Source organism: Ammospiza caudacuta, chromosome 3 (assembly GCF_027887145.1).
Source record: "Ammospiza caudacuta isolate bAmmCau1 chromosome 3, bAmmCau1.pri, whole genome shotgun sequence".
NCBI lineage: Eukaryota > Metazoa > Chordata > Aves > Passeriformes > Passerellidae > Ammospiza > Ammospiza caudacuta.
This window is the reverse complement of record NC_080595.1, coordinates 24,462,667-24,488,785: the sequence shown is the minus strand read 5'-3', so window position 1 is coordinate 24,488,785 and position 26,119 is coordinate 24,462,667. Positions and strand designations below refer to the sequence as shown.

The 26,119-nt window shown below is 37.4% G+C and overlaps 1 protein-coding gene across 1 annotated transcript in view; it reads right to left on the bottom strand.

The window, feature by feature from the left end:
- USH2A (usherin) overlaps positions 1-26,119 on the bottom strand; it is a 372,150-nt gene that overhangs the window by 195,641 nt on the left and 150,390 nt on the right. Inside the window, exons 30-31 of the mRNA XM_058801041.1 lie at positions 15,389-15,502; positions 12,864-13,025 (exon numbers count right to left, since the gene is read on the bottom strand). Coding sequence (XP_058657024.1) covers positions 12,864-13,025; positions 15,389-15,502 — 276 coding nt within the window. The remainder of the gene's footprint in view (positions 1-12,863; positions 13,026-15,388; positions 15,503-26,119) is intronic.

Below are 26,119 nucleotides of genomic sequence, written 5' to 3'. Positions count from 1 at the left end.
GTAAGCATCACTATAATTTGCAAATCGGTCCAACATTCCTGCAAGATTTCCATACTTCTCTTTCTGTATCTCAAACAACTTTGAACTCCTTAACACTGTATTTATTTTATGTAAGTTTTTTCTGCCAAGCAAAGAAAAAGAGGGATGGCATCAAAGAAATTAATTTCCAAAATAAATATTTTGACAAAACTTAGACAATTTTATTTGTGTCTTTTCCTTACTATAATTTAATATGCATACTGAATCACAAAATACCATTTTAATGCCAAAAAAATTGTCTTAATCAACAAAAGCCAATTCACTAAACAAGCAGAAGCTTGAGAAAGCACACTCAACACTAGAAATTGGAACCTAAACAATAAAACTACAACAAGGGCTCTTTGTCCTGCCATCAACTACAGGTTGATTAAATCAAGGATTTTTAGGTTGTGAGTTTTATTTAGCAACATCTGCATTTTACATACATGATGAGTAACTTTTGTCACCATTTTGTACAGACCAAGGCATGTGAGATAATTAGGGAACAATTCTCACCATCCAGGCAAGCTATCATGTGATTTAAGAGTTTCTGTAGAAGAGATAGTATCACCTTCCTAGGACCAGAACAGCTCTGTACTCCTGAATTATAGTCAGAGGATAAAGGAGTTTGCCAAAACATTACTGGAGTGCTGGAACAAGGATAGTGGGAGGACTCAGCTTCTGAGCACTGCTCCTAAACAAGACAATTTATAGCAAGTTAAATCTGTTGCAAGACTACAAAAGCTGAGCTAGTTTTCTGCTGACCACAAAATAAGCAGCACAGTAAAATACGCTGTATTTCTATCAGCTCTCCTCTCTCCTTACGAGAACAAGCAGACCAAGCTGCAGAGCCATTAATATGGTCAACATGTGGTTGTGCAAAATTATTTTGATTCCTTATTTTTTTGGTTTTGGGCTGTTTGGGGTTTGTTGTTGTTGTTGTTTTGGGGTTTTTATTTTGTTTCATTTAATTTCATATTTACATTCAAAACACACATGAAAAACAAAGGGGAAGAAAAGAAAAGCCCAAAGTTTTTTTCAACTTGACATGTTGCACTACCCAGTTATGGCATGTAGTGTCAGTAATGCCATCAGATAACATAACTGCCACAATCTGAAGTGATGCATTAAACTGGGATTACCAGAATAAATCATGTTTGTGGGTGCACAGATCACAGGTGGTGCAGTCAGCTGCTCTGTATTATGGCATATCTATAGGATGTGCAGATTAGGATATAATGTCCAGAAGCCTGCTCTCATTTGTGAAGTGCTTTGCAACCATAAGTCAGTAGTAAGGAGCCACAAAACAGTTATAATGGCATAAACCATCATCAGGGAAAAATACAAATCGATCAGTGCCAGCATTATAAAAGGAAGAGCTTGCATCTGTCCCCAGTCTCATAAATTCAGCGGCTGTTGCAGGTTTTTCCTCTGTCCCACATGGACTTTATTAACAACAGTAACTATCATAAATAATAATAATGCAGAGTAGTTTATTTCAAGATGAATGCTCTTCTTATTATCTGTTGATCCTATACCTTATTTCTTACATCATGTCTGTGCTCCTCCTGTTGATGGGAGAGGAGAGCTAGCTAAATTTATTGCTTGAAGTTTATGCCTTTTAATTGGCAACAGGGTGTTATGCCCAGAAAGTTGTCTATGTAGGCTCATTGAAATATCTGCATACCTTAACCAGCATGTTAAGCCCCTACAAAGGAGGCACAGAATTTACATTCTACTGTGTGCTATAAATAAGTAATAAGAACAGATTAGAATTATGCATTTACGCCTACTAGTGAGAGTGAGATGCATAATTCACTAGTGGCAAACCCTTAAGAGGCTTTCGTATTTCACCCCACCCCTCTCCCCGCTACAGTCTTGCCTGTGTAGAACCCACTACATTATTTAATTCTGCTGTTTCACAATTTTAATTTTTCAGGATAGGTTGTTTAGGTTTGTTTAGGTTTTATAATTACTACTTCTTTTTTGCAGGAGAACAACTGACACTATGTTAGTAGTCAGTGCTGGGTATATGCCCACATTATGCTACATTATTGGTATCATCTTATGAGTTTTCTTGTGAAACTCAGGGACACAACTAAGCTAACACACGACTTGCAACTGCAACTTCCCTATGCTTCCCTAGCATTGCCTGTTGGAGCAGGTCCAAAGCAGGGCCACCAAACTCATTAGTGGGATGGAGCACCTCATTTATGAGCAAGGGCTAAGAGAACTGAGATTGCTCAGCCTGAAAAGAGAAGGATTTGGAGTGATCTAATTGAAGACTTCCAGTACCTGAAGGAAGCCTGCAGAAAGACAGAGAGCACTGAGTGACAAGGGGGAATGGATTCAAACAGGAAAAGAACCAGTTTAGATTAGATTTTTACGAGGAAGTTCTTTATACTCTGAGGGTGGTTGAGGCACGAGAACAGGCTGCCCAGAGAAGCTGTGGCTGCTCCTCCCTGGGAGTGTTCAGGGCCAGGTTGGATGGGGCTCTGAGCAACCTGGTCTAGTGGAAGGTGTCCTGCCCACGGCAGGGGGCTCGAGCAAGATGATCTTAAAGGTCCCTTCCCACTCAGGCCATTCTATGATTCACAGCTGACATACTGCTGCTCCAGCAGGACCTCCTGGAGGAACAGACTCATCTCCATGTCGATTCACATCCCCAGCTTCTCTGCTGACGCCTGAAAGCACCTGTTGTGACCACAATTTGTAAGATAGCACATGAAGGCCACAGATTTTGCCAAAACTGTGGCTTTTCCCCACAGCAGTTCTACCTCCAAAAACTCTGTTACCTGGTGACAAGGTGTAGAAACAAGGATCTATTTCAGTCTAGCTGCTTTACTGTTTTTTGGTTCTCTGGCTGTGGCACTACAATTTTGATTATTGTAACTCCCAAAGAAACATGACTAAGAACAGGCTCTTTGATGAAGAAGTTTCCTTGTAATTTCTCTCAGCTATTTTGAATCTAGACTATTTATCTACTTGGATTTTTCCTTTTTCCTGCATGCAAATATTTTAAATTATTTTCTAGCTCTATTTACCATTTGTTTATTTTGCCTTGATCTCTGCCACACAACTTCTTTTCATATTTAAGCCAAGACTTGTACCTCTTTTTCATGTAACACTTCTAATTTATTATTTTTTTTATCTATTCAGTGTATCTCACTTTGGTTTTAGTTTTACTTGACAAGCTTTCTCTGCAATTTTCTCTGCCTGTAAACATAGGAGAAAGACTTAAATTGCACATGTATTTTAATTCCCAGTACAATTTAACAGCTTAGGAATTGTTATGTGACATTGCCACAATGATATTAAATCCCAAGAGTCATACCTCTAAACATTCAAAACACATTAGTTGAAATGTTTAATCTAACATCCTTGAGCTGATGAAAAGGCTAGCATGCCAGCTCATGATATTTATAAATGCTTGTCAATTGGATTCAATTTTTGTTCCTTGATCAGAACAAAAATTACTAGCACTATTAAAATTAAGTGATCATAAATAGCTCCAAAGTTGAAGTTAATATGAAATTTAGCTTTCAAAAGGAAGCTATTGACATAGAGCATCAACATGGGTAACTTTTCATTATTGATAATTTCATTAATTTTCAGCATTTCTCCTAGAATAGACAGAAAATGTCACTTATGCATCCTTTGTGTGAACTCCCCCTGTCCAGCCAATGATCCTGCATAGGATCGTTGTCCTAATAAACCAGATTCTTTGATCACCTCTGAACAATCTTCCGTAGCCATAAACATATCCAGACAGGAAAAAAAAAAAAAAAGATATCAAGAAATCAAGACATGCAGACTGTAGACATGACTTAGATGTATCTCTGTAATCATGGAACCCGGCTGTCCAAAGCAGCCAACACAGAAATAACAATGTTTATCACCCACCTTTCTATTCATCTTAGACCATAAGTCTAAGCCTTACTTAAAGCACACTAATCTGATCATCTTTTCACATGTTTAGCTTTATGTTCACTTGAATATTTTTTCCCACTAGTTAATTTCTTGGTAACCCATCGCTTTAATATGTCTATTCATACAATAAAACCCATGGAAATGCAAGAAAGAAAAAGAGGAAAATCCCCAGCAGTTTTCAGAGCCCAACTACAATCTATGTAAAATGCTTCAATCAGAAATAAATCATCATAAAAGACATATTCCATGGAAGACTAGTGAAAAACATGATGGAGTTCAGTTCTGGCTAAAAAAGCTATTAAGCTTTATGTAAACAATTTAAGCAATCAGTGTAGAAGCCTAAGTTATATTGCTGGCAGTGGTAACGGGAAAGGAAGTATCCTAGAATGCCTCCCATGGTTTTGGGGATAAGATCCTTTCCTTTCATATGTTTCCACGTAACTTAAGAGGAGATTTTGAAAATACATGAATACTCCAATTGTACAAACCACCAAATATTTTTGAAATCAAACTTACATCCAACTATTTTATGGTCTGATAACACACAGTCTTATATCATTCACACGCAAGACAAGACTCATGCAAGATGAAAAACACTCAGAAAAGTCTGTACTTACATTAACTGGTGAAGTATTTTATAAATGGAAATTCTAAAAAAGTTTCTCAGACTTATTGAAAGTATAAGTCCAAAACACGTGCAAAAACCAAGGACTGTACTTTCCATAAATTTGTCTCCTTACAGCTATTTGTTTTTTTCAAAAAATGATGTGCTGGAAATATTTTGGTAATGGTAAATGACTCAATGCCCTCATTGTTACGGATTTAGTAAAAGCAAAGGAAAGGGGATATCCACCTAGAAGTTCTGCTGTGGTGTTACCTGCCTGTATATTGTCATAATTTATCAATATTCCAAGGTTAAAGGAATGTTGGGATATACCAGGTATAGAGAGAAGGGTCTGTGTCTAGCACTAGCCAAAGAATACATGTACTGCTCTGTGGAATTATCACAGCTGATAAACCAACACACTTTGTAATGCAGAAGTATGGAATAAAATATCTATTTCAAATTAAATATTCATCAACTCTTTAGCAGTTTAGGAGACCAAATGTTCCTAAATTAATAAGGAGAACTATGAGTATCTTTTCCAGGGCATAAGGAAAAGCTCAGAGACTAGTTTCATTATGTAGCTGGAAATATCAAGAAGGCTGCCCCACTCTATCCAAGCCTATTAAATTATGGCTAAGTGAGGCGTGTCCTTATAAATGGATATGTAGAGATTCAAGCAGAAGCAGCAAGTTTGGGCTTAGTCCATCTGTGCAAGAGGTGTCATATCTTCATTTACCTGAGTCTAGCATTACCTGAAACTAAGCATAAATCATTTACCAAGTATCTCAGAATGATCCTGGCAAAACAAAACAAAAAAAATCTTTTAGAAAAGGGGAGCTGCTTTTCTTGATCTATCTATATATTTTTTATAATTGCAACACAAAACCGTGCACAGTTCCTGATGTTTTCTAAAGCACTTAATGAAATTGTGACTGAATGAAAACTTGCTTTAAACAATAAGCTTATGTGTCCATTTTATCAGAAAAATTAAAACCTGAATGAAAACCACCATTTTGTTTTACCAGCTTCAGGCAAACCATAATTACCAGGCATACTGCTAAAATAAGATCCCACAAAAAGTACTTCAGGCTATGAGCACAACATGGCCAAGAAAGCATATCCTAGTTCTTGCAAATCTTAAAGACTTCTCATTATATTTAGTAACAAAGCTAGTCACCGTGAGACAACAGCTCACAAAGACAAACTATGACACTTGATGTGAAGCTCTCACTGACTAAAGACAAAATGCAGAGAAATAGATTACCCCTTCAGAAAAATCCAAGAGCAAAGCAGACAAGATTTGGCCAGTTTACCCAAGAGAGGCTCACACACACAACATTACAAGTACTTGATCTCAGAAAGTAGCAAAATAAGAATTTGCTATCTAACTGCAAAAAGGGTATCTTGGAGAAGACCTACACATCCACATGCCAGTGCAGAAAACCAACAAGACAATTATATGTGGACATTAAGAAGTAAGCTCTGCTGAAGGATTAAAAAAAAAAAGAAAAAGGGCTGTAAGGCTGTAAATTCACATTTTACAAATTGAACTCAACTTCATTTAAATGTGTCCTTCTCAGTAGACACTCTCTTCTGAAGATATCTTAGCATCTTTAAATCTGCTTACCAACCTGGATATTGAAGGAGAAAATACAGAACAAAAAGATTACAGATGCCTAATTCTGACAAATATTTTGAAGTAATATTACAGAAAAAAATAATCTGGGAGTTTTACATTTTTAGGGGCTTAATTTCTTATAATGGAATTTAGACAAGGCAGGAAATCAATCTTTTCTTCTCTTTGTTTAGAAAACAGAGCCCATAGCCAAAATAATTCTTATGTGCCAGAAGGGAAAGGATAGAATAAACACTCTCCCTGTTCTACAGCTATTAGCTCTGGAGAAGCTATTTTGCTCCAGTTCACTTTGGTACATGCAGAAGACTGGAAGGTCCCAATGAGTCTCATTTTATAATTTGTGTTGCATTTTAATTTTTAGAAAGTGGTACTCAAGTAACCTGAGAGCTCAGCAATTCCAGCAGGGTTAGCATGAGCTCTCTCCTGGCTTGCTGTGTTACCCAAATCTGATCAAAGGACAAGGACTCCAGAAGCTTGTCCAGCTGTGGTTTTATAATGACACCATTAGGTTTTGCTCTATAATCAAGGTCCCTAAAAGTCTGTGTAGCTTCAGGCTTAATATCTGCGACAAGGTTAACTGAAATCTGCAGCAAGGATAACTACTTTAGCAGATTGTATCAGCAGGAAATATTTAAACACTATTTAAAAGGATTTTAAATAAGCAGATTTTATTTAACACTGCACTAATGCACTGCAATAGAAAATGATACAACAGAGCTGCTACAAATAAACATAATGCTTTTACCCTTCCCCTGCCTCCCTCCCCTCTAAATTCCCCAGATGTGTATTATTAAGTCCAACGAGTGCACCAGATCTCTCTATCTGAGTTTGAAATACCGGAACGCCAGGCTCAGACAGCCCATTTGCCCTTTGGTTTTGTGCCTGCTGAATCTGCATTCTGGGGCTGGGGAATTAATTACCACAGCACCGGTCACCGGCAATGTCAGTGTTGCCACTTCAGGTGTATCAAATGTGCCTCCTTACAGCCCTAGAACTTTCAGAGGAAGGCAGCTTCTCCTGTCAGGCTGGCATACCTTGCCCTCTAGTGCCAGGTGCACCTCTACATGTTCACTTAAATGCGTGGGCCAGGGCCAAAATAAGGCCTGAAGCAGCAGGCATTCTTCATAAGCCATCCTGTATGACTTACCAGCTGCATATGTTGGCCTGGCACTGTTGCATAGTAGTACAAGACCCCAAAATAAGGGTGAGACACTGGGCCATGTCTCACTGGGTCATGTGCAAGATGTTTCAGATAACCAATTCTAACTGCAAAGAAGTGAAGACTGACTTTTATTGTTCACCATGGTGCTAAAGAAGTCTCTGTTTCACAAAAAAAAATGAGGAATTGTGACATTCAGGGTTATAATATCTATAAATCTAGCACTAATATTGTATTTGATAGCAAACAACTCTTTCAAAAACCTGTAGTGAAAGAACACACTGATTACATTTAGCAGTTATAAGTATTTCGCTGCCACCTGGAAGATGGAAAATAAACTCATACCAGAGAACTACAGAATTTCTCTATTGTTTGTCCTTTAAGGCAAAAGCTGCCTGTCATCCTTGAGCAGGACCTAAAACAAAGGAAGGCAAATCCTTAGGGTTAGAAACTGTTGTTCTTAAACATGGCTATAGCAGAAAATTGTGAAAAGTAACCAAAAGAATTCCCTAAAAATAAGATAAGGATTTTCTTCTGAGTGTTTCAGCCTCTTGCAGTGATACATCTTACTGCAATTATCTTCTACATGCTACTCTGTGGATTTTCTTGCTCAAATTGTTTCACTTAGCAATCAGTGCAATACTGATATTATTATTCTGCTTTTATTATCATGACTTCTAATTTAAAACAAGCAGTAGCGTTCCTGGGGTATGAAGGACCAAAAACTTTGCCAATTTTTCTGTAAAATGTAGTCATTTTACATGGCTGTGCATGATGTCTACTGTAATCACTACTGGTTTAGAGCAACATAAAATATACAGGTACTAATTTGGGATTCTCCCTTTTTTTTTTAAGTTCAAATATGTTAAGCCCTGATTGAACAGATGTCAAACATCTGTCTCTTCCTCACAATAAAACAAGGCTGCCATTATAACCTGGTTTTGTGAGATCAGCCTTTCCACATTCAGGTCAAATAACAATTTGAATAAGCTAAAACTTAGTTCATGCTCTCAGAAAAAAAAAATGTGAAGACAGCTCTTCCTCACCTTGTCCAAGGCTCTTCTTAATATTTTGCCCACAAACCTGGTACAAAGTACTCTGTCACATTTTTTTATAAACTCTTGGACATGCAATTTAGGATAACTCTGTACCCATTTAACTCATTTAAGGGTCTGCCCTTGTAACATAGGTGACATGATTTCTTTCCTGAAAAACTGGAAACACTTCTTGCAGTTTGGCAGAGAAAAATAAGTTTCATACAGCTGAGTCTTAATAAGAAAATCTTCCTTTTAAAGATTCATGATGAGAACCATTAGATTCTGCTAGGAAAATTATATGAACACAATTTGTTAACATTGTCAAGTACCTAGTGCTGCAGAAAATGCAGATATACATCCTCAATGCCAAGCTCAGAGCAAAGATAGATCCATACTGTTTGTCTTGTTTGTTTTCTAATGTACCCACAAAGTCATTTCCCTTTGTAAACATCTTAGACAATGAGCACCATTTCTCAGTCCATCAAATGTTCAGCTTTTAAGAACACAGGAACATGTTGCTCTAACCTTTTTTCTAAAGTTTTTTCACATCAGTTAGGTTCCTCATCCGCAAAAAAAAAACCAAACAAACAAACACACAAACAAAAAATAAACCCCCTGAAAAAAAACCCAAAAGAAACCCCAAAACCCTGAGCATTTGGGTCACATCTGATCATCTCTGCTTATGCTACAACATTCTGCATTTATTAGATCACCCTTCTGTTGGTGGTATTGGCACCACCAGCTCAGGCTGGTAGACAATAGTCTACTACTTTTCAGGATAAAACCCACCCTGTAGCCCTTTTAATCTAAGACAGGTAGAAAAATTCTGAGACTAAACAAAAGAGAAGACAGGAAGCGATACCTTGCATAAACTTTAAAATATCTTTAAAATAACTATTTTAAGAATTCTTCATGCTTCAAAGTAGAAACTTTGGTTTTGGCGATGAGTGTTTGAATGAAAAGAATATTTTCCTGTTGCCAGGGAAAACCAGCTCAGATTTTCCTAAAATCAGAAGCCTTTTTAAGATCAATACATTAAGAGCTCTGAAGATAACCGTACAAGCTTCTCCAGCTCCTCACAGCTGCTAGTCATCTACAAAACAGTTAGGTCTGATGGTCTGGGGAGCAGAATCCTATTGCAACTACTCTTCTGAGCTGCAGATGATGGTCTTGGCTACAGGAGCTTCTGCATTCACACACAGAGCAACTGAAAGCATAAATACAGGGGCATGGATTCACACTGCTCAAGTTCAACCCGTAATCTGGGACTATTTCCTCTGGGCTCATTCCTTGGAGAGATTAGACTTTCAGTGGAATATAGGATGTGAAATACAACCCAGATTGCATGAGCAAGTAGAACATACACCACATAAAGCAAATGCATAAAGGTGGGAAGCAGAAAAATCACAGGCAGACAGTTAATACAGGTGTTGTGGTAGAGGGGCTGGCTCATTTCAGTGTTTTATTACTCACAACACAGAAACCAAATTTGTCAATATGGGGGAAATATTTAAAGGCACTAATGGATGATGGATTCCTAATGGGTCTCCTTTTTCAATGTGGTAAAGTGTACATTTGCCACGTGTGCTTTTAAAGGGTTTCTTTTTTAATTACAGTTCAGCCCCTAGAGGAAACAAACACTTGAATTTCCATGAAAATCAATGAGTATTTCAAGCCCTCAACAACTGGCAAGATCAGAAATTAATTTAACAATATATTTGCTATTATGGTGTTGAGAAAACATATCCCTCCTCAAGTTATGGATTCATTAGCCTAAACTGATTGCAATTTCCATGGTCTAAAATGAAAGTCAGTGAAGTACTAATTTTTAAACAGAATTTATGTCTTCTTAAAAAGAAAGATTTAGAAAACCATCACATTTCCATAGATACAGCACTTCAAAAACACAGAAAGAATCTATGACTTTCTGGTATAGACTACTGGCCAGGAAGTAAATCATAGTTCCTAAATGAGGAAAATTATTTTGGTGAGTCAATAATTTTTAGATATCAGAGATAATGAACTTTGTCTCTCTGTCTAGGGTCAATAGTGTATTACGTTGTGGCTAATAAGACACCAAAATCACTGGCATAAATGCTGAAAACAAAAGGATAGTTATATGGGAAAACCCAAGACCTATATAACATAATACTCCAAAACCAAAAGCTACAACTTTTCACTGTAAAACTGTAGCCCTTGGGGAAATAAAAAAGAAGATCACGTTATACCTCTTTTAAATCTAGCCTATAAAATTGGAAAATCTTGGGCTCTGCAAGGAAGCAAAATCAGGTCAAATAAAGATATACGCAGATCTAAGCACGATCTTGAATAAACTCGATTCACAAGGACTGGGATTTCTAGTGACCCAAATCCCAGCCTGCTGGCTCACATTGCCACTTCTCCCTCAGGCAGAGGGAGAAATAGGCAGCTACAAAAAATGGACCCAAAGTAAACAGACTGATCTCCACACCACGTAGAAAAGAATGGGTCTTGTGGTGTACAGCTTACAGTAACACAATCTGATCCAGCCTTCTCGTTTGAATAAGTTAGGACTTTCTGCTTTCTTTAGATCTGTGTCTTAGGTTAATTGAAACCAAAGTCATTAAATGCTCAACAGGATCAATAAAAATTTCTAGTAAAAGATAAATAAATAATTTCTTCATAAAAGCAACAAGAGTTTGTTTAGAAAACTTATGAACCAAATGAGATCTCATCTGACTACTTCAGCTGAATGTATTCTAACATATCACTCAAGATTTAAGGTTAGAAGCCTTATGCTTTCTATATTTTTAAAGAAGCATTACAAAAGTCACTTGACCATAATTTCTATCAATAAGCATTCATTTTGGCTATAATTCAGACTGCAAGCAGACATGAATCTAAACCAACCAACCAACATCATGGTGAACTTTTCCTCAAATGTTTTACATCACCTGCCCATTTATAATCAGGTTGCAGATGAACATTTTGGTTAAATTATGGACCTATGATGAAATTTCAGTAATGATTTTAGTAAGATTGGAAGCACAACTATTTGCACTTCAAAAATTTTAAGAACAGTGCTATGATATGGCAATGAGAGATTAATGGAAATCTTGCAAAAAAAGATAAATGGCACTGCAAGAATACCAGAAAACTGGGGAGATGGGGGAGAAATTAATTGAACCTACACTTTTGATAAATATTTATTTTTTGCAGAAGAAAAATGCACACTAGTTTGAGCTGTCATTATGCTAACCTATATCCTATTTTTCATATTATTAGTAATACATAATGTGGTAGTTTATATTCAAAAATAAAACCAGAATGTATATACCTCATGTATTTATCCAGAAATACACTAAGGTTACTATGGTTACGAAAAATCCATTACCTTTGAATACAGAATGAAAAAGTTTGACTTAAAGTGTGCACTATTTATTATAGTGATCATCAACAGCCTTCAGGAGGTTCCCTAACTGGATTCATTTTTCAGTGTCAAAACTGACCCACCACACTGGTACCTTATGGCCTGTGCAAGGCAAAGAAATTTGAACTATATGAATTTTTAAATAAGTTTTATACTGACTCAAGATGCAGAAATGGCTTTGAATTTTAAGACCTTACATTAAAAAGAAAGTAGGGTCATGGTACTCTTTTCCCCCCACATTGTCCAATATGAAATCCTTTATTTTCTCTGGTACCTACCAAGATATACAAATTCTGATGGGTCCACAATAGAGCTTATGCTGTGGCATGGCATTTCTAGCTCCGTATTTTCTTTTTCGGTTTTTTGGTGGTTTTTGGGGTTTTTTTGTTTGTTTGTTTGGTTGGTTCCTTTTGTTATTGTTGCTGTTGAAGTTTTTCTTGTTTCAGTTTAGTTTTTTATTATTATTTTTGTTGTTGCTATTCGCATAATGTCTGAACAAGTAATTTGGAAAATTCATGAAATTACACCAATTACATTAAAATAGAAAGTCAGATTACTATGCTTCACTGTATTGCCAACTTAACTTCAGTGTAACAGTTTAAGAGTATTGATATAATTTGGCTATTGGCACATGGCACAACTATTATCAAAAGAAAACATAATTTGTTTATATTTTTAATAAATTAATAAGGGGCTCTTCAGGTAAGTAATGAAGTATCTCTCTAATTAAGAATATTTAGGGAAGGCAGTAAGAAAAACTATTAAACCTGTGTATAATTTCTCCAACAGTTGGCAGTTTACTTGTTTTGAGAGCTGGATGGTATGAGTTAAAAATGTTATAAAACCATTAAAAACATGACTCAGATCCTGTGAAAGAGGCACAACATTTAGCTACACCATGGCAATGTTAATTTCTCTAAGTCCCAACAAAGAGTAAGATGCTTTAAAATATTAACCAGCCAATTTCAGATTTATTTTTCTTTCCTCTGAAATAAGGTGTGAATCATATAATTGTTCATTGCAACCATGAGATACCCATCTGACACGCTACCTAGCAAAGAACTCACCTTTTACAACATACTTAGTTCCATTTCCAGAGTAAACCGGTGTCCCATTCATATATAAAGTATATTCTGTAATAATACCATTTGGTGCTCTGGGTGGACTCCAAGTCATCAGCAGGAAGGTGGGAAAAGATATTGCTGTGGGTGATTGCACATCTTCAGGGGCTGGTGAAAAAAATGCAAAAAGTTATACTATATTGTCTTTCCACAAATAATAAAGAATTTCAATAAGAAGCTACTACAAGAATGATTTTCGGTAAAGCTGAAATTTCAAAGATTTTATATCTGCAACACACCAGAATTTTAAGAAGTCTCCTATATTATGTGAATATTTCTAGCCAAACAGAAACCTCTCTGGAAGACAGCAATATACTCTTTGCTTTAAGGAGAACAGTTGTGCTTCTATAAGTTTATCTTTCCAACTTGGTAACTGATCAAGGTGAGAGGTACAGGATTTAGTGCAGTCCTTTTTCTAATACAAATTATTTTCTCTTCTTTCAGGGTTTTTATTCCTAACTATGAAGTGTTAGGAATCATTCTAACCACCAATGCAGATGATGTGTTCTTAGGCACCACCCCTCGTTTCAAACTTTTTGTATTTCAATACACTTAGTAATGTTTGTTTAATGTAGATTTTATGTATATAATATACTGGAATTGGCAATGGATAATAATTTAAGAGTCAAGTTCTTTCTCTGTTCCAATGAGTTATACAGTAGAAGCCCAAGGAATCCCAGTGAATATCGCAAGGGGAGCAGAGCTGAGGCCTTAGTCTGGGAGAAATATCTTGTAATTTACAAGCTCTGTGCTAGCAATTTAAAACAATAACTAGCAGTGCCTGGCAATGTGAAAACAATATAAAGTAATGAATGTTTCAATAGGGAAACAGGGATAGCTGGAGGGTGTGATATGGTGTCTGTCTTTTGTATCACCAATTTATTGTTACTAAGAGCATGCAACAAGAGAGTCCAAAAATAGAAATTCCACACATTGACTTTTTGTTCAATTCTTCTGAGGGATAAAACACATGTTCCCCATGGCTTTATTCAATCTCTGGGGAAAAAAAAAAAAAAAAAAAAAAAACAAACAAAAAAAAAAACCTACTTTTGCCTAAACCATTCCATTATGACAGGTAAGAATTTTTTGCTTTATGCACTAAGCTGAAAAAAAGGATATAAATGATTTATTTTTAATTGCTATGTCACAGCAGAAAGAAATACCCAAATAATGAAATAATGTGCTTCATGTTTATATCACAGGGTCCATTAAGTATTTGGCTGTCAGAGGCTGCACCCTTTCATGGACAATGCCACCAGACAATCTCAGTTTATCTTGAGCATCCAAGAGGCAATAACTGGATTTTGGTTTGATTGGTGCTGCTGGCAGTTACTGACATGGTCACACCAAAACTCTGTTTTAGCAGTGTTAGACTGCAGTCTTCAGCACTGTCCTCATCACAACAACATCTCACATAACAACCTGCCTTGGCAGCAGTTAAACACTTCAGCATCCTTTTCATTATTATGGCTATAATTCACATGACTTCATGCCAAAATTTTACTTTCCTTATTGGTACTGTATTACAACCTAGTTTACATGAGAAGATAAAACAAAGAACTGTGAGAGGGAGGAAATTTTGAAAACTACTTTGCATCATAGAAGATTAACTACTGTCCAATAAATACATGTCAAAGTCTTCATTATTCTACTAGTGTAGATTTGGAGTAACTGATTATTTTAACTGGATTAATATGGCTTTAGGATGACAGAACCAGGAGATGTGAACTTTACGTTTAATTGAGAAGAAAGTTAGATATGTCACTGATATTTTTGGGGCATTTGTTCTAGTAATTGATGTGCAATACATATCAGCTTAGACTCTTAAGTCAGAACTGAAAGCATTTTTTCTTTCTTTGTGCCCTAGCTCTTAATGTAAGTACAGGATGCCTTAATTTACACTCACAACCTTTAAGTTTGAGCACAACAACATGTAAAAGTGTTTAGGGAAAAAAAGGGAAAATCTGAACAGCAATTAATAAATAACTCAATTGGCATTTGGCAGTTTCATCACACTGAAATAATTGTTGCCTATTGCTGGTGTTTAGTGGTTAAAAGAAACCATGGAAATCAACCATTTGATTCTCAATTTCATACTGTGCCATACAATCAATTCTTTTTAGTCAGACTGTCTCTAGATTTACTTCTGAGCCATAGTAAAATGAGGAAGCTTTCATTAATCTTTCAGATGCTTCATATTAATGACAAGGCTCTTGCATGAACAATGTAACAGCAATTAAAAAGCCCATTAATCTGCATTACAGCTATTAAAGATGCATGTCATTAAAGGGTATGGAGTTTGATTCATTTTCGCACCCCCCAAAAAATGGAGCAATTATGGTCTGGCAATGCACTTTGTCATCAAATTAGGTTGGGGTTTTCCAGCAAATGGCTTTGCAGCGTTTAGCTCTTCTCCTGTTTTATTATTCATGACTGAAATGTGGAAGTCAAGACCTTTGAAATTACTTTACCTTCTTGTGGAGTGGAGATGTTCAATGCATGCAAGCTCTCAGTACAGCCAGCCAAAGTGCAAGCAGTTAGAGTTACAGCATAGTTTGTGAAGGGATGCAAGCCCCTCAATACGCCTGCAATACAAGCAAACAAGGTGTTATGCATGTACAGCGTACAGACTGACTGCATGCAGACACATGCAGAGGGAAAATAAACTTTTGTATTATGGGCTCCCACTGTTACAGGTGGAAAAGAAAAATCATTTAAGGTTTCATTGCTACTATCCATGACTTAAATTTTGCAAAATAACTTAAGAGCAAATTATATTTTATTCTATTTTCAGTACTAAATATGCACCTGTGTTTCTTTAGTCATGCTCACTGAACAGATACTACTTCAAAACAGAGATGTATATTTTAATGTGACAATGAAGGAGTTTTTTCCTTAATCCATGTCTCAAAATTTTTGCAGTTATTAATCTTATTTTTCCAAGGAATTTTCATTGTCTCCCAGAACAAGTTTTTTTCTTAATGAGTCCTCTCCAACCATGTCCCTATTGATCCATAAATTGAAATGTATTTTTTATGAAACATCCCACTTCCATTCAGTAGCAGCATACACACCATACATTTGCTATGCTAACAATAGCAACATAATTCAGGTGACACAGCACCCACGGGTTGACAAAAACAAAAGATCTGGGGCCTTATTCCATTTCGGGTCCTGCTTATGCTAGTGAAGAGAAGTTACTAAATTCTCATATATCAATCAGCTCCATGTTATAACAAATAATAACCACTGCTTACCACTTCAGAAAGTTTTGCAACATTTTGCACAATCATATACAGAAGAATTACAAGGGAAAAAATTTAGTCTTTTTAAGAAACATCAGCAGTTCCCACTTCAAAGTAAGTCCAACAACAAAGCAATATAAAATCTAAATACAGATGTAATTAAAAGAAGGCCAATTCATGCCAAATTTTATTTCAAACTGTGTTCTCACCTCGACTGTCACAGCTCTAGTAAAATCAATGTGGTGTTTCATTAAAAAAATAAAATTTATAGTAAACTGTATTATTTCAAAACTGCTCAACACTGGGATTATGCAAATCAGTTTAAAAAACAACAGCATGTCAAAGAACTGCAATTTCTGGCCAATTGTCCTACAGTAGGAGAAGTCTGAAAATCCCCTCAGCATTACATGTACACAAACAGGTAAACAAAATTAGTCCTTATTTTTGCTCTTCACTGGGTTACTACACTAAGAGAATGCAACATAACTGTTTCATTTAAAACATATTTTTTCCCCTCATAAGGCCTTTATAATCACTAAAAGGCCATGGAGAATTTTATGTTGGAAGTTAACAGCTACAACACAAATTATTATTTTCTGAGTAGAACCATCAGTCTGTACCAGTTTATATTGTGTTTAGTAAAAGGTGTGTTCACATGGAAAATACGAGATTAGCTTTCACTGAATTAGTAACATTTATGCTTTTTCTTGCAATCAGTCAAAAATTTCAAAGGCTGGAATAGCAATGATCTTTCTATCTGGATTCTCTGGGGTGCACTTCTACTTGTACAAATGGAGAGATATTCAGAAGTAATCACTTTTACATCAGAGTATTGTTAAAATAAAACCAGTTGACCAGCATCTGCTTGCTCTGATTATAGTTTTGATTTTGCAAATCCCCAGTGAACTGTGGAGAGCTGTACTGACATCCAATCTAAGTGTGACAGGAGAGAAAAATGCTGTGTTGGTCACCACCACAGAAATGTTCCTGTAATCTTCCTGTGATGGACAGAAAACATTTTTAAGAACCATCAAAAAGATAGAAAATAGGAAATAATGTTTTCATAGAATGGTCTGAGTTGAAAGTGACCATAAAGACCATCTGGTTCCAGCCCCCTGCCATGGGCAGGGACACTTCCCATTGTCCCAGGTTGCTCAGAGTCCCATTCAGCCTGACCTCGAACACTTCCAGGGATGGGACATCCACAGCTTCTCTAGGCAACCTGTGCCACTGCCTCACCATGCCCACAGTAACAAATTTCTTCCCGATATCTTATCCAAATCTAAACTCTTTCAGATTAAAGACACTGCCCCCTGTCGTTTCACTACATTCCCTTGCAAGAAGTTCCTTTTCAGCTTTCTTGCATGGCCGCCTTTCAGCATTACTATGCCTGTAAAGTATTGGAAGCTACACAAAATTGGGCATCATAGAAATTCTGTTAGTCAAACACCATCTTTTTTACACAAGATAGTATTTCCACTTATTTCCAGATCATAGAGGGTTAAACCCAAGAAACTATAAAATGTGCTTTGGGATTACCTCCACAAATAAATAAAAGTAGGAACCAAATCACAAATAAATACAAGTAGGAACCAAATCCTCTAACTGTGACATTTGCAAGTTCCTGCCCAAGAGGAGCGTGGCATCATATACACACCATCTCTCTATTCACTCTGCAGTGCTTTAGGAAGCAATTTAGTTTGATTTGTACATTTAGCACTTGTAGCATTTGTTTCTTATGAAGCAGTGAATTAATGCTCCTTGCATTTCCTCATAGAAGACATCCTGTAGGGTTACCAATGGCTTCAAGCACTGAGAGCTGCAGAATATCAGACATCCAAAAAGATGTCAGGATGTGTAGAAGGCTTGGATTGGACTGTTTGGTTTACTTTTGACAAAGTAGGGAGGTTTTACATGAAGCACCTGTAGCACAACAGACTTCCCATTGCATAGGTAGGTTTGTGAAAGGCTGAGAGAATTTGCATGAAAAAAAAAGGCGAACAAATACACCCTTTTGTTTGGTTTTTGTTTGAAAAATTCATTCAGCAAAGGCAGCAACTTAAAAAATATTTTTTTTGTTTCCTAATTAATGTTTTTCCTTCACATGTACTCTTGCACTATTTTTTTTCAACAAAGAAACAGATGTGCATAGGTAGGCAATAGAAAGTGCACAGATTTTATTTACATACTTCAGCAAACTACTTTTTCTCAGCTGCCATCCTATCTGTTTGGCCAGCATCCACTGTAATCTGTTCTCCTTCATTATGTTAATCTGTGGGCGGAAAGATTTCTGTCATCTTCAAATCGCTTGTACAGCAATGGTAAACACCTTGGCCTGTCTGTAATTGGACAGGTGTCTGCATTGGTGTCACCCAGCTTTTAATTCAATTAAAGAACTGGCTGCTCTGCTCTCATTACCCACTCATTTCCCCTGCACTTTCAGTCAGTCAGTGAAATTTACACTCAGCACCTGACTACACTGAAATACAAAGTCAGCAGTCCCACAGAAAAGATCATCACTGATACACGTGAATTAATTTAAAGAACAGCAAAATAAATTTTGAAGTAAAAAATAGCCTATGATCCAATGAAGTTAGCTGACAGGTTTAAAAAAACTTTCCCTAACTCCTCAATTATCACACTCTCAGACTGACATCTCTTGTCTATACACAATAATTGCTGATCTGGTAAGAGTCCATCAGGCTTTCCAAGATGGGGTGCTAACAAAGCAAAATTTGGCCACATCTGCATGCATTCTGTTAATGCTAACAGGAGAGAGGTGGATAAATTGTCACTTTGATCAGGAGGTAGGATTAGGGACATCATCATTATTTAAGAAGAGGCTCAGCCTCACACATTTGGGATATGGGTCCCATGCATTCAGTCTGCCACTACAGAGCAGCTGAATCCACTGAAACTCAAAATTTACATCATAGACTACATTCGAAGCCTTAAAATCCACATGGGGAACTGGAGATGCTAAATCATTTTAACACACCACTCCTATCTGCCCAAAGAACCTTTGGAAATAAATTAAAGTTCTAACACAGACATTTTGACACAGTGACCCCATGAAACTGAATAATGTCATTTGTTAAATATGAATGTAAAGTTAACAGTCTAAAAGAGTGATCTGGAATCACACCTAGAACATTAAGCCCACTTTATATGCAAAACTAGTATTTAATTGTCTATACTTTTATTTAAATGGTCTTTAATTATTTGCAATACCAAAAGTCAAGGTTTAGAGTGGTGCAAGAGAGAAAATGCTAGGTTCATTCTAGCAGTGAAGGGATAACAACATGGATATGGGGAATAGCAAAGGGGTCAACAATGAATTTATGGTAAAATGGGTGTTCAGGCTAGTCAAAGGTAGTTGCATATTTAGGTCCACTCCATTCAATATTCTAATGCATATAGTATATGAGAATATTACATATGCAGCTTTTTTCCCTACCCTTCTCCATAAGGCAAATATTTCTTTTGTTCACTACCTCTCAAAGGGAGTTCTCATACATTTAAATAATACAGCCATATTCCACAGCATTGTGGCACATTTTGAGTGGAAAACTAGTACTTCTCATCAAAAAAAAAAAAAAAGGTTTACTAGTACAGTATGAGGGCTAATATTCTGTTCATAAAACCTGAGTCTATTACTTTGCCAAAGGGACTTTTCTTTGCCATATTTTTTCATTCTTTCCTCCCTAGCATTCTATTTCATGAGGACCTATTTTGAAATACACCTACTGCAACTGAAACAACACTTGACCTTTAGATTTACCTTAATTCTAGAAAAGCTTTAAAAACAAAAATTACCAAATGTCTCCTCTCCAAACCCAGATTATTTAGCTAACTTGAATGCCCGAGGTCAAACAGCATCTGTGCAACAAAGTCACTTGTGTGTCGAGATGCATCATTGCCACAGTACACTTAATCACAGTCCACTGATCAGAAAAGGAAGTCCTCAACTGACTTTGTTTTTGACAGATTGTAGCAAAAACTGTTTCAGTACATGTGTCTTCCACATATGCAATTCTGAACCCAAAGCCTGTGCACATCAATCTGTCACATACATCTGCATTTTTAAATCATCTTCTAACTAAGGATAGTATGAGTCATAAAATGAAGAACTACTCAACAGGAGGGCACCTATTCCAACTCTTTGGCTTATAAGAACAAACAAAAGTTTCACTTTAATTATTGCATTTAGGTAGCCTGAAAGGCCCCTTTTTCCCAACAGAAATACTTCATAACAAACCATGTACAAGCTCCTCTGTCTTTGAAGATGCAACTCAGTTTGCAGCGGTTCAAGGAAGCCTGTTACGTTCCCCATAGCACAAGGAACTCTCCAGCTGCTTCAGTTTGCAGAAAACATTAACTGAACAGTGCAATTTTGCACCAAGAGTTAATTAATCACAGAGAGGACTGGCTTTGTGATATCTATCCCTGTTTAACCCTTGATCATTCCAAATAACTTAATCATTGCTTATTTTCTGCAGTATGATTCTCTTTAAAAGTGTGTAGAGAAACAAAGAAATACACTGTTTACTTTTTTGCAGGTTTTTTAATCTGTCTATAAAAACATAACAATCCTTTCTAGCCTGAAAAACATTAAGAAAATAACTTCTTTTTATTACTAAAAATATGGGTATGTATATAAGAGTTGATGTAATTTTGATAAAATGCTCAGATTTATTTGATCATGCAATTTACATTTTGTAAGAATAAATTTATATAACAGCATTGGACTGTAAACAAGATTCATTTAGGTCTAAAGTCAATCAAGTTTGAATCTTAACACCCTAGAATATTAATATAATTTGTTTTAAAATTCATATATTGAAAAATATGCCACTAGTCTACTAAAGCCAGCTAAATGAAAGGAGAAGGGAACCTACATTCTGCCACTTTGACTTAGAGTCTCTAGGAGCTCAAGCACCACTTGACAATTCACAGAAACCTAATGGGCACAGACAGATCTATCAGCTACTCCTTCTTGCAGTAGCTGCTCCAGCCACACATTCTGATCTACATATGAAGTTTTACTACTTTAAAAATTTGTCTCAGCTTGGAGCAGGGATTTGGGAGTCCTTCTAGTGCTCTGGCCCTACATACATTTATCTTAGTTGGTTTACAATAATCCCTTTCTATAAATTTTAAAAATTTCATTAACTGCAGTATAGGAATGCTTTGAGCGTAAAATATTTGTGCAAACCAAGAGCTTTCAAGTCATTTCACATGCATGACAGTATTGCCCAAGCAATTCACCAACAGCTTCACACAGCAAACTCTCCATTGGTGGTAAACTGCTCATTTCATCCCACACAGATGAAATAAGCCTGAGAGAAACAACATTTTCTAATATCCATCTCAGACAGAGACCGCAAATCCCATCAGAGGGAGCAGTCAGGGTGCAGAGGCCAGTCCCAAAGCCACAGGCTGCTTAGGGAGGGGACTGGCAGAGCTTTCCCAGAGAGGGACAATCTCAGCTGACAGCATTTGCCAGGGCATGGGCATTTTCCAGGCTGGCAGCGAGCTTCCCCCAGCACTATGGCCCCACTGTCCAGCCCTGGCTGAGCTGTCACTGGCAGGTGGCCCTGTCTCCTCTTCTGAGACACTCTCCAGCTAGAGAGCTCTCAAAACCACAGCACAGCTCAGAGACTTTGATTAACCACATTAAATCATTAAATTAACTTTTCCTGAGATATTCATCTCCTGATATAAAAGACTAAAAGGTGAAAAGTAATCACAAACACGTGTCACCGAAGGAGGGAATGGCAGCTGTCAGCCACAATTTTCTCATTACCACGTGTGCAGCCACAACATCAGCCCTTGGCTATTGCAGCAATGACAGAGGTGGGATGAACTGCAAAATCATACAAACTTGAAAGACAAATCTTTAAGAGGAATAAATACCAATTGTGTGTGAATTCTTTTGCAGCACAATTTATTTAATTATCATTTGTAGGTATCATTAGAGCCCACAGTTTAGAGGCTGGTCAATCCCCTGAATTCTACAGTGTGAGAAATCTGTATTATAAAATGGGGATTTTGCACGTGCTTGACAAGAGAAGCGTCAGAGGATTGTGATCAGTGGCACAAAACACAGAGGCAAGACAGCTGGGCTGTATCCCAGGGTTCTGGGATACTGTTCAACACCTTTATCAATTACCTGGATGATGGGGTAAGTTTGCATCCTCAGCAATTCAAGATGATACAAAAAGGGCCACTAAGATGGTAAAAAGACTGGAGCACATCTCTTCTAAAAGAGAGTGAGAGACCTGGGACTGATCATCTCAGGAAAGACAAGGCTCAGGGTGATCTATCAAAATGTATAAATACCTTATGGGAGGGAACAAAGCAGCAGCCAGACTATTCTAAGTGCCCAGCAACAGGACAAGAGTCAATGGACACAAATTGAAATACACGAATCACAGTATCAGAGAATATCCTGAGTTGGAAGGGACCCACAAGGATCATAGGTCACCACAATGATCTTAGAGGTCTTTTCCAGCCTAAATCATTCTGTGATCACTGAGTCCAGCTCCTGCCTCTGCACAGGACAACCCCAAGAACAACACTACGTGTCTGAGAGCCCAAACGCTTCTTCAACTCCGGCAGGTTTGGTGTTGTGACCACTTCCCTGGGGAGAAAATTAAATTCCAACTGGACACAGGAAATCACTTTTTACTGTGAGGGTGACCCAACCTGGAACAGACTTCTCCTAGAGAAGTATCTCCATCTACAAAGATATTTAAAACTCAGCTGGATGTGGTTCTGGGAAACCTGCTCCAGTTAACATTGCTTGAGCTGGGGCAATGGTCTAGATAATCCTTCCAACCCACATGACCCTGTGATACTATGGATTCCAAAGGAAAGTAGAAGCAAAAGCTGATCACAGACCACATGGAAACAGTGTGTTCCATTTTTTTAAATACTGATTCTAACTTATATTCCAAATTTTGGTGTCAGCATGTGGGATGCACTGGAATGCAAAAAAAAGCAATCCAGCCTTTAGGAAAAAAACTCTTACATGTGGTGACTCTGTGCCTCCTTTATTACTTTGCATCAATGTTATTACGTGCTTCTCTGAAGGTAAGATGGGCAAGCATGGTGCTTTTCAAGAACTTGCACTCTAACTTTATACTCTCATCCTAGAATACAGATACTGAACACTATGTTGAAATATATCACCTTATCCAATAAACTCCTGGTTCAACAGTCAGAACCTCATTTAAAGGATTTAAATCTGATGAATATTCCTTTCTTGGATGAAAATGAAAAAACAGTTTGACATTTTGGAAGATTACAAGGGTCAGATTTTGAAGGATTTTGCTTTCTGAGGAGTCAGAAATAGGCCTCTGAGACTGTGGGATTATGGTCATTTAAAGACCTATTTTACTTTTAATATTTAGCTCAGCTTTTCTTCTTCTTGACAAGGGTACAAGAGGTTCTTCTGAATGTGATACACACAGTACAGCCTTCTGAGAAATGGGTAATGCTCTTAACTTTTTGTTACTGTACTCCAGTTATGACTCAGGACCCTACTGTAATTGTTCAAAAGAATTTACAGTGTAAGTATAAACCACAACACAACAGATGGGCCTAAAAAGCTGCAAGGAAAAATATAAGAAAGAGGGTTGTCAGTGCCCTCAGATACATTTCAAGCAGCAGATAAGCAGTGACTAGGCTTGACAGGGAATGAAAATTTCAAGGAGGGCATTGAAAAATACCATAGATTCTTCATCAATGATCCCACAGAGAGCTGTGGTGCCTTTCTGCTGTTGCATTAGCAAGCCTGGCTGTTTGGGTTACTGCCGCATTTTCTCATGGAATGCAACAAAAGAATTTCTAAAGAAATGTCCCTGAAACTAGGCAGAGAACAAGCAAAAATTTTCATTCAGAGCAAACTGAAAAGTAAGCAAAGACAGCACCATCTGTGGGGTTCTAGGTTTATGTTAACTTCTGATTAACCAGGAAAGATTATTCATCAGGGAAAGATACAGCATCTCCTGGGAGTTTTGTATTTGTGGGTAACTAGTTCTCAATATCCACTGACTTGCTCACCTGTGTAGTCTTCACTGAAATCAACAGACTGAAGTAAAATGACTTTGGATTTACATCTGTCTCAGCTCTGACCTCACCATGAGGACATGAATTATATATTTCATACAATGTCAAAACTGGAAAATACATAACTAAACTATTGGGCAGGAGTTATAAATAACAGGAGGAAGCACATCTTACACACACAAAACTGAACTGGAACAATTATTCTCACAGCAGTTACAGAAACAGAAGGAATAAATGTATTGAAAAATAAAGACAATTCTACCACAGACCATTAAACAGGATGGTCCAGATGCAGTTTTCAGCTGAAGAACTTCACAACCAATCAGCTGAATTTGTACTTACAGGAAGACTCATTCTATGCTTAGCACATTTCTTACACTTTCTTCCTGAGCATCTAGAGAATCACAGAATATTCTGAGTTGGAAGAGACCCACAAGACTCATGGAGTCCAACTCTTAGGTGAATGGCCTGAACAGAGATTGATCCCACAGCACTGGTGTTATTAGCACCATGCCCCAACCAACTGAGCTCATCTAAGGGTCATATTCTGACACATAGATCAGTATTTGAATACAGACATTCTTACCTTCTTTGGGTCATATGAGCAGTCAGTGTGCTGCTGTGTCAAACAAAGCCAACAGGATGCTGGATTGCATCCACAAGGACACCTCCAGCAGAGATAAAGAAGTCATTATTCCCCTCTACTCAGTGCTTGTCAGGTCACACCCAGAACACTGTGTTCAGTTTTGATCCCCACTGTGTGAAAAAGATGTGGACAGGCTGGAGTCCAGAGAAGGGAGACAAAGAAGATCAAAGGATAGGGTAGCCTGTCAAATAAGGAAAGACTGAGAAAACTGGGTATGTTCAGCCTTCCGAAAAGAAGGATCAGTAGAGACATTATCACCATGTTCCAATATTAAAAGGGTGGCTACAAGGAAGATGGAGTCTCCCTTTTTACAAGGAGCCATATGGAAAAGACATGGGGTAATGGGCACAAGTTACTCCTGGGGAGAATCCAACTGGACACAAGAGAAAAATTTTCACAATGAGCACAATCAGCCACTGGAATAACATTCCCAGGAAGTGGTGGATTCCCCAGCTCCGGACACTTGAAGATTCAGCTGGAAAGACTTCTGGGCCATCTTGTCTAGACTGTGCTTTTGCCAAGAAAGATTGGATCAGATGATCCTTGAGCTCCCTTTAAACATGGTATTCGACAATTCCATAATTTTATTTTGCATTATTTGACATCTCTGTACAAATCCCTGACAGGCGGCTGTAGTGAGGTGGGGGAATGGTCTCTTCTTCTGTGCTTACAGTGAGAGGAGAAGAGGAAATGGCCTCAAACTGAGAAAAGGGAGATTCAGATTAGATATCAGAAACAAGTTTCATTGTTTGGGTGGACAGGCATTGGAATGGGCTGCCCATGGAGGTAGTGGAATCACCATCCCCAGAGATGTTCAAGAGATGTCTGGATCTGGTGATAGGTGATGTGGTTTAGTGGTTACTGTGGTGGTGTTGGGGTCATGATGGGCCTTGATGATATTACAGGTCTCTTTCAACCTTGATGATTCTATGATTCTATCTGCTGTAATAGGCTAAAGAACCAGGATCCATTTACTGTCTTCATTTAATGTGAAGGCATGTTGCTTCTACTACCTCCTGTAAGCTGCAGGCAGATAAACTCTTATCTGTCCAGCCTGGTGCAGAAATTTTCCTAACCCTGACAGACAATGATGGCACAATGCCAAACTAATTAAACAATATTTTGGTTCTGGCCATCAGCTATGAGCAAGTTACCTAATCCATACGTCTCAGTCTTTAATTTCTACCAGTATAATCTATACTGTCTTGTAGCATAGATAAAGAATGTTGAAATCAACA